At 43.4% G+C, this 12308-nt stretch overlaps 1 protein-coding gene across 16 annotated transcripts in view; it reads right to left on the reverse strand.

The window, feature by feature from the left end:
- SLC28A2 (solute carrier family 28 member 2) overlaps positions 1-12308 on the reverse strand; it is a 76617-nt gene that overhangs the window by 37194 nt on the left and 27115 nt on the right. For 7 of the 16 annotated variants that reach the window (XR_005202913.1, XR_005202912.1, XR_005202914.1 and 4 more), the window contains exons 4-15: positions 8723-8814; positions 7631-7814; positions 6861-7002; positions 6120-6233; positions 5720-5797; positions 5202-5282; positions 4709-4789; positions 2672-2797; positions 2458-2588; positions 1873-2041; positions 1471-1668; positions 731-812 (exon numbers count right to left, since the gene is read on the reverse strand). Coding sequence is in view for 13 of the 16 variants with exons in the window: in XM_037744534.1 (XP_037600462.1) it covers positions 731-812; positions 1471-1668; positions 1873-2041; positions 2458-2588; positions 2672-2797; positions 4709-4789; positions 5202-5282; positions 5720-5797; positions 6120-6233; positions 6861-7002; positions 7631-7814; positions 8723-8814 (1478 nt within the window). In the remaining 3 variants the exon portion in view is untranslated. Of the gene's footprint in view, positions 1-269; positions 313-730; positions 813-1470; positions 1669-1872; positions 2042-2457; positions 2589-2671; positions 2798-4708; positions 4790-5201; positions 5283-5719; positions 5798-6119; positions 6234-6860; positions 7003-7630; positions 7815-8722; positions 8815-10983; positions 11031-12308 lie in introns of those variants that run through there. The other 9 variants (XM_037744543.1, XM_037744555.1, XM_037744542.1 and 6 more) reach the window with 9 other exon arrangements.

The raw sequence follows: 12308 nt of genomic DNA on the forward strand, positions 1-12308 counted from the left end.
AAAAAAAAAAAAAAAAAAAAAAAAAGTGTCTTCACTACTGAATAAAATACGAGGCCAGGTGCAGTGGCTCACACCTGTAATCCCAACATTTTCGGAGACCACAGTGACAGATCACTTGAGTTCAAGACCAGCTTGGCCAACATGGTGAAACTCTGTTTCTTCTAAAAATACGAAAAAAAAGAATAATGGGCTTGGTGGCACACACTTGTAATTTCAGCTGCTCAGGAGGCTGAGGCACGAGAAAGGCTTGGACCCAGGAGGTAGAGGTTGTGGAGGTTGAAATGAGCTGAGATCACACCACTGCACTCCAGCCTGGGCAACAGAATGAGACTGTCAAAAAGAAAGGAAAGAAGAAAAGAAAAGAGAGAGAGAAAGAGGCAGCAGAGAGGGAGGGAGGAAGAGAGATCTTATATATGCTCTATTCCAATTTAATGACAAAATAGAAATAATATCATTATGTTTTCTTCCTCATAGAGAAAATGAAAATAAAATTAGCCTTTGAGGCCTCCAATCCAAAGGAAAAAAGTAACTTAATTTGAGATTAGGGCTCTGTGCGTAGCCAGGTAGCATGACTGCCAATTAGGTCCAAGTCAATTACAGTCTAAGAAATGGGTCCATTTCACATCGGCTTCCTTATCTGATCCCAACTTGTACTGAAGCACTAAGACTGCCTGCTACAGAAGCTGGGCTCTGGCCCTTACTGGGGAGCTGGGAAAATGGATGAACTCACTCAAGCCTCCTAGTGTGATTCCTATGGAACTAAGATTGGCAAATCCACAGAGTGAAAATGTTGTAATGATTTCAGCTCTCACCTGGGGAAAACAAAAATAAATAAGCAAATAAATTCAGTCCCATTTATGCAGTCTTATAATCAAAATAGAAGTTCTAGAGTACAGACAGCCCCCAGTCTTTTCCATGGTTTCCCAAGGAATATGAAAGGATGCTCAGAAAATAACTGGTTTCCTGAGTTACTATAGGGATAATGACATGGAAACCACCATGGGCCTCACTGCCCAACGCTGTTCTTGTTGAAGGCTATGGATAAAGAGAAGGCCTTGGAATGAGAAGGATTATGAAGGAAGAGGAGAGAGGAAAAGGAAGAGATAAAGAATGTTAATTTGGAGCAATTTAAACTTAAAATGAAGAAGGAGACCATAGACCATCAAAAGACAGTTTCTGCCCTGGACTGCCCCAGCTGTAAAGACCTAGCGATTAATTATAGAGAGAAGTTGGGTCAGAGTTGGGGCGGTGGTTGGGGGGTATGGCGGGTAATAGCATGCATCCCTATAATAGCTCAGGCACTGCAGATGAGCCTGCTAGGTATACTCTTCTGTTTGCTTTGTAATTAGGCCTGCGACCCTGGAAAGGTATCTGTGGGTCTGCAACATACCTGTGTGGCACTTTCTGTCTACCCTCAGATAATCATGGCTGAGACCTCACAGTGTTTATGCTTTTTCGATTGTCACTTACAGAAATCCACTGTTTCTCTCCCTCAATCCACTCTTCCACTCCAGAGAGACGTTTGTTCTTATATTGAGACAGTTGCTGATAGGCCACAAACTCATTTGTGAAGAACTTGATTCCCACCAGCTCAGCCACCATTGGACAATCTGTCCACTCTACACCCATCATGAAAACCATGGGCCTTAGAATATAGGAGCAGATGACCTGAGTGAAAGAGAGAGATCCTAGGAAAAAGAAGCACTAATAACAAAGGTCAGGTACCAAGGACCTTCTCTGGAGCCTTGGCCCAATCTCCTCCACCCTTCTATTCATGCTGTCTCTTAGCTTACTGTGGGTCAGGAGGATGTGCATGGTTGAAGGGCTACCTAACCACATCCCAGAGACAGCCCAACAAACATAATCATTTACCTGGAAAGTGAGCCCCTGTATGTCCACCAATTCCCCCAGCCAGGAGAGGGCAGCATTGATGAAGGCTAACACAGCCAAAAAGGCAACCAGGTTGGCTGCTACATTAGCAGCAAGGCCTATGGCATCTGTGGCTCCGTTGCTTGCAGCTTCCAGGACATTCCTCTCCTTCCTGTGGTTATTGGGCAGAGGGAAAGAGTAGGGTATCTAGAGTAGTCTCAGCCCCTCAGAGAAGAGATATCCTACTGTCCCTATTGTACAGGAGGAGGGTGCAAGGCCAGTGTAGAAGGTGACAGGAGTTCCTCAGTGACACTATTAGTGGAAATTACTCTGAAGCAGTATCAGATATAATTGTCATATAATTGCACTGATGGCAAGGATAGAGAGCTAGTGGCATACAGAAGCTAGTGCCAGGTGGGAGGGTTAAATGAAGAAAACCAGCATAATTAGCAAGCAGCAGAGATAGGCAAGAAGGAATATGGAATTGCATTATTCCCCCTCAGGGAGACGTGAAGTCTCTACCACCAAAGTGCCACTCTTAACTGCAGCTCACCATCTCTCAAAGTATTTTTGCCTCCTTGGACTCACCCACGGGGCAGTTTTACCCCCTCCTCACTCTTGAACTTGGACTCCTCCACTTCTGGATATGCCAGTTTTGACAAGGCAAGAGCACAAGGGGCAGCCATCACAGAGGCAGAAATCAGGGATGATGCATCAACCTGTAAGGCCAGACTTAGGCATCAGTGTTTCTATCAAACCCAACTCAAGCTTACCCAGGAGTGATCAAGCAGACTGTGCCTACCCCAAAGGATATGAAGGCTCCCAACACAGTGCCAGAAATGGTGGCAAACCCTCCAGTCATCACCGCATGGATTTCAGAGAGTGTCATGTCCGCAAGGTAGGGACGGATGAGCAGAGGTGCCTCTGTCTACAAACAGGGAGAAAATAGATTCCAAGAAGGTGCAAGTCCCCACACCAGAGTGCCCACCCCCCAGCCCCAGGGGCTGGACCTACTAGACACACGTCCATCCAGTGTGAGCACTGTTCAGTGAGGTACAGCTTCACTTAGTGAGCACAGAACCCTGCTGTCAGGCCCATCCAACATCTGCCTTACTTCTTCTAGCACCCAATCATGTCCTGGCTGTCACAGTTCTCACCTGTTTCCATATATGCCTGTCTCATCTATTGACATGTTAAAATGTTACAGAAGGCTGGGCATGATGGCTCACACCTGTAGTCCAGCACTTTGGGTGGCTGAGGCAGGCAGATCACAAGGTCAAGAGATTGAGACCATCCTAGCCAATATGGAGAAACCCCACCTCTACTAAAAATAGAAAAATTAGCTGGGTGCGGTGGCTTGCGCCTGTAGTTCCAGCTACTCAGGAGGCTGAGGCAGGAGAATCGCTTGAACCTGGGAAGCAGAGGCTGCAGTGAGCTGAAATTGCACTATTGCATTCCAGCCTGGCGACAGATTGAGACTCCATCTCAAAAACACAAAAGTTATAGAAGAGAAATAGTATATTTTCTTTATATATTCTCAGTGTCTAAAACCACACACTTACTGAACTTATGGAATGCAGTGCACTTAATGAGAATATATTAGATGCTTAAACAGTACTCATTAAATGAAATGCATATAGATGATCCAAACCCCCTGTTTATGAAATAAGCAAAAGAAATAATGTTTGTGATAATGTTATGAAATTATGAAGACCCAACTATGTAAGCCATATCTCGCACTGACTTAAGACAATGGTATCTATTATTTCACAAATGCCAACTATGTGCTTAACACTGTATTAGATGCTAAGGACATTAATATGAATAAGGCAAAGTCACTGCTCTTAGAAGCTTATAGTCTCACAGAGGAAACTAGGCTGATTATGGATAATTTCAGCAAAATTTGGAGTGCTATGATAAAGTATCCAGAAGTACTCTGAGAACATTTCAGAAGCAGCCTAGAGCCTTGGGAGAGAAAGACCTCAGTACTAACTCCCTGTGAATGTGACAAGTCATTGTCCCCAACATTGAGCTGGTCAGTCAGTAACACATATGGAGCACCTACTCCATACAGATGAGTTTATCAAGCAAGTATTATGTGGAAGAGGCCTTGGTGTTAGCCATGAGCAAGACAAGTGATTTTTTCTTCCTTAGAGACCCTGGAAACCAAGCACCACAGGGAGTCACAGGGAGAAACCAGAATGAGGATCAAACACCCTTTATAGCCTCCGAAGAGGGATATGAGTTGGACCAGGACATTCCCTACATTCCTGTGTAGGAAGTCGTGGTTAGAAGTGGTGAAGGCGGCCAGGTGTGGTGACTCACGCCTGTAATCCCAGCACTTTGGGAAGCTGAGGCAGGCGGATCACCTGAGGTCAGAAGTTCGAGACCAGCCTGATCAACATGGAGAAACCCCATCTCTACTAAAAATACAAAAATTAGCCGAGTATGGTGGCACATACCTGTAATTCCAGCTACTCGGGAGGCTGAGGTAGGAGAATCACTTGAACCCGGGAGGCAGAGGTTGTGGTGAGTCAAGATTGGGCCTGCACTCCAGCTTGGGCAACAGGAGCAAAACTTGCCCTGCCCTCCCCCCAAAAAAAGAATGTGGTGAAGGCTATCTCTCCAGATTAAGTATTCCCAGGAAAGTATGATTAGGCACAAAGGGTGAATGCAATGAGCAGAGTCTCCTTTGTGCTGTTGAGTTCTTTCTCATCCAAGATTGGCTGCCCCACAGTCTTCATTTATTTGACTTTTCAGAAGGAAAGCATACTCTTGTTTTGTGCCAAATTATCAGTTCCTTAGAGGGAAGAAGATCAAAAGGCCTCAAGGTGCTTACCATACCCACAAAGATGTTTCCTGCCACAGCCAGGGTCTCTGTGGCGGTGGTGCCCATAGTGATTTGCAAAAACCAGGCGACCTAGAAGAATACAGACACCTAAACCATTAATGTTAGGAATCTTGGAGACCGTCACGCAAAACCTCTCCTCTTCCATTTTACTGATAAGGAAACTGAGCCTAGAGAAGTAGTGCAGCAAGCTGAGGCCAAAAACCAACTTGCAGAGCCTTAACCAGAACTCAGGACTCATGACCTTTAGAACAAGTACATTAAAACTCAGTATGAAAGGCAGTCCAGCTCATCTTCTCTCTCTGCCCTGTCGTCAGCCTACCTAGGGTCTGAGCTGACTGTTTGCTGTCAGGCATTCTTGAGAGGGTCTGCCTTTTCCCATTGTTTCTAACACTGTAAATCATGGCTATGGGCATTTTTCCAAAGCTGAGAGATGACAAGAGGAAGGCCCGCGTCTCCTGACTGGTATAGGAAAACGACTCACCTTCTGAACTACCCATTGCACAAGGCCCAGGTAGTAGAGAATGGACATCACACATCCAAAGAAAATGATAATTGGTAAGGCCTGTAATGAGAATGGTGAGCAGGTGATGACATGTTACATTGCATACTCTGTGTAGACCATAAATAGACTGTGTTTTAGGCTTCTAAGTTAAGCTCTTAGCATTCCAAGGGTATCTCATACAGTGTAGGTATTCAGTACCTACACAAACTAATCTAGGAATACATTTAAAATATATTAAATCCATTGTCCCATCAGCACTAAACTACAAACTGTTTTCTGAGCCTTTTCTCCCAATTTCCATTTCATCCAATGTTAGGGTGGCAATGACCAAAGAGAAAGAGATGGATGCCGTTTCCTTTACTGATGGGGTTAAACCCTCTTCTTAGGGTCAAATTGGTATACTGGGGGGCTGATATCTTGGATACACACTTTCAGCCTCTGTTTTACTCCTCTACCCCTCCATAGACCATCATTTCTGCCCATAAAACAGGTATCACCTGAAAAGCAAAGACATCCTTCACCAGTATATCCCCAAAGACAAAACTGGAGCCAGCCACAGTGTAATTCAGGAAAATCTGAAGGGAAAATAAAAGAAAAAGGCAGAGAACAAGACTGAAACCCAAAAGGACACATGGAAAGATGAGACCAGCCCCATGTGTTCTGAGGACTTACTGTTGTTGCTTAGGCTGGCCTCCCTTTGACAGCCCAGGGGTAGGCTATGCCCCCATGAGCTCTTTATTTATATTCTTAGCTGTATCCTGGTATACTCTCTCCTTTCCCAACCAGATCTCCCATCACATCATTCACAAGGTACAGCTAAATCTTCTCATGCTCCCCTCAAATCTCCTTTTTCTAGGATTCTAAAAGAGAAAAGCCCTCACATTTAATTTCTCATACCTGAACCTGCTCTCCCAGCCACTTAAATGCGTTATATCCAAGATCAGTTCTGATAACCAAGATCCCAAAGACAAACTGAAGGCCTAGGCCCCAAAACACTGCCCTCCAGGACACCTAGGATCAATAAGAAAATTATTCCAATGTGAGTTCTACTTGTGCATTATGTGGTTGGAATTTTAAACATGTATCCTGGGTGGAACCAACCTAGAATGTTAACAGTAAGTCTAGGGTCACATGGTGTAGGAAGCAGGGGCAATGGTAGGGAGAAACAGGGCAGTAATATATAAAAAGCCACATATGTCCAGAGGGTTTTTAAAAAAATGTATCTGGAGGTTTCATGACACATATATATATGCATACATACATACAAATAAAAGTGTCATAAACCATTATTTTAATAGTACTAAGTGCAATGCAAACTGATTTTCTACTGTATTCTATTTTCTTTCCTTCCTTATTTTTTTTCTTTTGTCCTTTCTTTAACATTGGCCTAGTTTCACAAAATTGATATGAAGATGAATTAATGGATCACAATCTACAGTTTGAAAATAAGTGGTCTAGGTCCTCTGAGAATTTTTTAAACTTCTCTTAGGAACAAAATTGTCCAAGAGGTAAATTCTAGGGGTTGTTATGAACTTAGTTCTATGCCCTTGTAATTAATATTTGATGCGTATGCTTTATGATTAGCACTTGGCCCTTAGCCATGTGTTGCTATACCCAACCCAAATACCCAACACTCACTGCACTGTGGTGTTTGGAGCAGGCAAAGAGGATGAGGATGAACATGCAGATTCCTGCGAAGGAGGTGAGCTGCTCTGGCCTTTGGGCTGTGTCTAGAGCCAGCCACAGTATAAGGCCAACCAAGGAGGCTCCTGCAAACACCCTAAAGAAAGAATGCCAGGACCACATCATCAACTCAGTGAATGAAAAACAACATATAGAGTCTGAAAGTTATTCTCTCACTCCTGGCCTGTAATCAAAGGCCATGTGCATGCCATTGTTAGAGCTGTGGCTGCTGTCAAATCCAGTTCAGAATATATACAACTCTAAATCTTCTCTTTAAACTCTAGGGAATTTTAAAAGGCACCAGTGGGTGCAGGAAGTCTGAGAGACTAGAGGGAAAAAAGCATAAAAAGTAGGAACTAAGGGAGACACCAACGTCCACCAAATCAATTTGATCACTTAATGCAGCTCCAAGGCTCTATGTTCTGATTATTTCACTGAAGAGGACTATAGTTTTTCTCATTTCTGACACAGGCCTTGATGACAGTCAGACTAAAACTCTTCTCTGAAACTAAAAACTTCTCCTGCACCCTAGCAATGTTGAGACCCAAGGCTACAAGAAGCTAAACTGAGGTCCTGTGCTCAGAGGCTTGTTGCTATTTTTCTCTGCGCCTGGTTCTGGAAAGCATATGTGCAGGTCTGAGAGACTGATCAGCAACTATCAAAAGAGAAAAAAAGAAGTGGATGGGAATAAGCTGTGAGGCTAGCTATTGAGATTCTTATCTTACCATTTCATCCAAAGCTTCAGGCGGGAGTTTTCAAAGGGCTTCAAACCTCTTGTTAATTTTTTGCCCAGGAGATTTTTCAGAAACGGGAGAACCAGGGCAAAGATTACCAAGCAGGTGATGACAAACAAGGCCAGTGCCCTCTGGAAATTCAAGATGCAAGCTGCCAGGAAATAGGCAGCGTAGGCTAAAAAGAGAAGACACAGAATAAGGATCAGTAAGGCACTTCCAATGCGCAAATGAAACTCTAGTCATGATTGTCCGGGATTACAGCAAGAAAAACCCTCTGGAGACCTTGCCATCCAGCCCTACGGTCAGACAGAGCTGTACTTCTCGAGGCCAAGATAGATGTCTGACTTAGTGCAAAGACTGCTTATTTTCACTGGTCCCTAATTAAATCTCACTTCCTTTTATTTTATCAAATATTGTCTCTCTATCCCTTAGAATAAATTTGATCAGTGTCCACCATTAGACTCTTCAGAAGTCAGTCATCTCCCCTTGAAACTTTATTACCCCTGTCACTTTAACATTTCCTCTTGAACAAACCATGTAAACAAGGCTACCGCTGGGAAGCACAACCATGTGGACCTCATCCCATGACTCCCTTACTCATCTCAAAATATAATTTTTGTTCCCACCATCCCAGCTACCTCCTATTTTTACAGCAAAGTCCCATATACCACTGATAGTATGTTTCAAACAGAGCTTTGCTGTCTTTTAAACATATTTTATATCATTGATCTTACTAGTAAACCAGCAAATAAGTAACATATAATACAGGCTTCTCTCATAAAGGCTACAAGAATCATGCACTCCACCAAATCAAGGCACTCAAAAAAGGATAAGCCCACATTCTCTGAAATATTTTAAATTTATCAAATAGTATAGTTTTGAAAAATAATTTATTTTCAGATTTTACTTGTTCCTGTAAATTCAATTCAATACATTATAGTTCACCTACAAGTAGTTAATACATCAAATAGCTTTTTAGATCAGTTTTGAATAAAAGTGCCTTCCGCCTGGCAATCACTTTGACACAAGGCAAATTTCTAAAATAACTGTGTTTCTCACTTTCATGCATTCTCAATATCTCACCAAAACACAACAGGCCCAACAGGATCTTCTTGAACAAGCTGGTGTGTGTTTTGCAGAAACTTCTTGCTTTGGTGAAAGGCCACTGACTCCTCCTAATAAGAACCCAAAAGTTCAGATACAAGAATTACTCCATCCCATTTCTATTCGACTTTCAGAATTCAGATTATGAAACACAAGGCAGAATTAGCTCTTAGTCAATAAAGAATATTCTTCAGCCGAGAACATACTTCAGGTATAGGTAGTGTCCCGCAATGCCAAAAAGGGCAAATCAAACCTTGCCAATGGGCAGGAGGTCAGAATACCCTACTCAGCCTCGACTAGCAATATTCTTGGTAGTCACGTATCATAGAAGTGGGCATTGCTCATGTCAGGAGTCTACTCCTTTCCCATTTTGAAAGGACAGGGAATTGCTAAGCTTCCATATTCACAGGAGGGTCTATTCTTAGAGGCAATTTGGCCATCCCTCCCTGATAACCACACAAATTTATGGCCTTGAACAGTCTGCCAGATGTGCATTGACAGGAAGGAAAATGCCACCAACTTCAAGAATCTCTCTGGATGGGCAGGCCCGAGAAGAGGCCTAGCAAATTGGGATATTCAAGTTTGATTTCAGAAACATGTATATAGTATTTTCTCTATGCTGAGCTCTTTCTAAGAACTCGGCCAGTACTAACTCATTGACTCATCTTAAGACCCCTGGACATATTACTATTAGCGTTCCGATTTTACAGGTGTGGAAACCGAAAAACAGAGAGGTTAAATAACTTTCTCAAAGTCACAGAGGCTGTAAGAAGCAGACACAGAATCTACACTCCAGCTGTCTGGCTTCAGCATCTGAGCTCTTAACCATCATCCTATGCCGTGTCTTCCCTAAACCCCAGGCTTGCCTGTCTTTGCCACTCCTAAGTATGCTCAGCATGCTGTAGCCATCTGAGCAAAAAGCTCTAATTTCCAAAATCGTGGAAGTTCCCAAGATGGTGATCCCAGCAAGAAGGTCCCAGTCTGGCAGTCATGCTGTGGCAGGGCATCTTAGCCAGGGTTAGAGACAGCCACTAACTCCTGATGCTCTGGGGCTTTGGCCTGTAGAGTTCCATGGCTGCCTCTCCCATCTAACACACTCCCAGTTTCTAGCCTTCCTTTTCATTCCTTCCCCCATCCCCTCCTGCCCCTTCTGCAGTGAGCCCAACCCTGTGTTAGCTGAACAGATTGTGTACTATGAAATACAGGTAAGCTAAGAAAGGAGAAAACAGTGCTTATCACCATCTGACTGGATCAATTCAAGATGATTCTCTAGGATCTCAAGAACGCTTTGCTTTGCTTTTGCTCTGCTCTGCTCTGCTCTGCTCTCTGCTCTGCTCTCTGCTCTGCTCTGCTTTGCGACAAGGTCTCACTGTTGCCCAGGCTGGTCTGCAGTGGCATGGCATGATCATGGCTCACTGCAACCTTGAATTCCCAGGCTCAAGTGATCCTCCTGCCTCAGCCTCCCTAGTAGCTGGGACTATAGGTGTGCACCACCACGCCCAGATAATTTTCTTTTTTAATTTTTGTAGAGGTGAGGTCTTGCTATATACCTCAGGCTGGTCTCAAACTCCTGGGCTCGTGATCCTCATTTTTCCATGCTTAATAGAGAAGTAGTGAGTAAAAGAGGCAGAGTACCTGAGGACATCATTATCTTTGGGACATTATTTGCAAAGTACATCAAGGAATGAATTAATTTCAATCCTGTCCTTTCCATGTGTGACAGATATCTTTGGTGTGCTTCTCCAGCGCCACTTTCCACCCCACTCTGTGCCCTGGGAATTGAACTCATGTGAACTGCATCAATGCACTCCTATTCCCTCTGGCTTATCAAGTTGGGTTCTGCTACTGGACCTTCATAGGAGATCAGAGCATATGAAAAGACTGAGATCAGTGCATTGAAGAGGTCTTTTTATCTGACTTTCCTGCCAGGTGCTCTTACATCTTATTCCGTCAGGCCTAGGAATAGTAACTGCTCACTGCTTCAAGACTTAGGTTCTTGCACTATCCTTTCTTATGGTCCCACCACTCATCATACATATTTTTGTCATGGTCTCTTTGTAAATAAATTCTTCTCTAATTATCCTAATTTAAGTATGCCATCTGTTTCCTATTGGGACCTAAACCGATGTACTGCATAAAGCTGGTTTAAAATTATATGCAGTAGAATGCCAGTTTAGCAAGCCTCCTGCAAAATAAGAAGGGGGCGTAGACTAGTCCAAGAGTAGATATAAATCACATACCTAGAAAAGATTTCTGCCATTAGCTCCTGACCAAAACTCAGCATTTTCTGGGAACAAAAGTTCAGTGAGTACTACAGAAAATCAGTTAAGAACACTCATTTCTGCAAAACCCATTAACAACCTGGTCCTAGAATATCAGGTTGGAACTCAGCCTCAGGGTTAAAAAATAAAAATAAAAAATAGGCTGGGTGCAGTGGCTCATACCTGTAATCCCAGCACTTTGGGAGGCTGAGGTGGAGAGATCACCTGAGGTTAGGAGTTCCAGACCAGCCTGGTCAACATGGCAAAACCCTGTCTCTACTAAAAATACAAGAATTAGCCAGGTGTGGTGGTAGGTGCCTGTAGTCCCAGATACGCTGGAGCCTGAGACAGGAGAACTGCTTGAACCTGGGAGGCAGAGGTTGCAGTGAGCCGAGATCTTGTCACTGCACTCCAGCCTGAGTGAGAGAACAAGACTCCATTTCAAATAATAATAGTAATAACTAATTAATTAAAAATAAAATCCATAAGAAATTTTCTAAAAGAAAAAGAGAAAACAAGCTTTCTCATCTTTTTAAACCAATTGAGAAACAATTCATAGAGGCATCTGGGCCCTGGTATCTTGCTTGGCACAGAATCTTGCTAATCCTACCAAGCTCTTTACATAATGGTACAATTTGTGTATTAGTAACTGTGTTATATCAGGAAGGTGAATTGAGAAGAAATCTGATAGGTGGCAAAACTTGATACTTTTCTCCAGCTATGTGTGAGATAGTTCCAGGAATGGACTAACGATGACCCTCTCATGTACGTGCTTGTTTCCTGCAGCTCCCAGTGACAAGGGGAGCATTAGTAGATAATGGTGGTGGACAGTGCCAACTGAGCATAACTTTTGTGAGCACTATAGGTCATAGCAAGGGTGTTCATGCATTCCCAGGAGGTTAGGCATTCTTAGTCACAGTATGACATCAGAGGTTGACAGTACTGGTATCACAACATACAGGTCATAAAGACCCTGTTAACAAAGCAGGATGTGGAAAAGAAGTCAGCCAAAACCCACAAGAATCGAAATGGTGATGAAAGTGACCTCTGGTTGTCCTCATTGCTCATTATATGCTAATTATAATACCATTAGCATGCTGAGAGACACTCCCACCAGTGCCATGAAAGGAGGCTTACAAATACCATAGCACGGTGGCTCAAGCCTGTAATCCCAGCACTTTGGGAGGCCGAGGCGGGTGGATCACGAGGTCAAGAGATCGAGACCATCCCGGTCAACATGGTGAAACCCCGTCTCTACTAAAAATACAAAAAATTAGCTGGGCATGGTGGCGCGTGCCTGTAAT

This window comes from Cebus imitator, unplaced genomic scaffold (genome assembly GCF_001604975.1).
Source record: "Cebus imitator isolate Cc_AM_T3 unplaced genomic scaffold, Cebus_imitator-1.0 Scaffold9, whole genome shotgun sequence".
Taxonomy (NCBI): Eukaryota; Metazoa; Chordata; class Mammalia; order Primates; family Cebidae; genus Cebus; species Cebus imitator.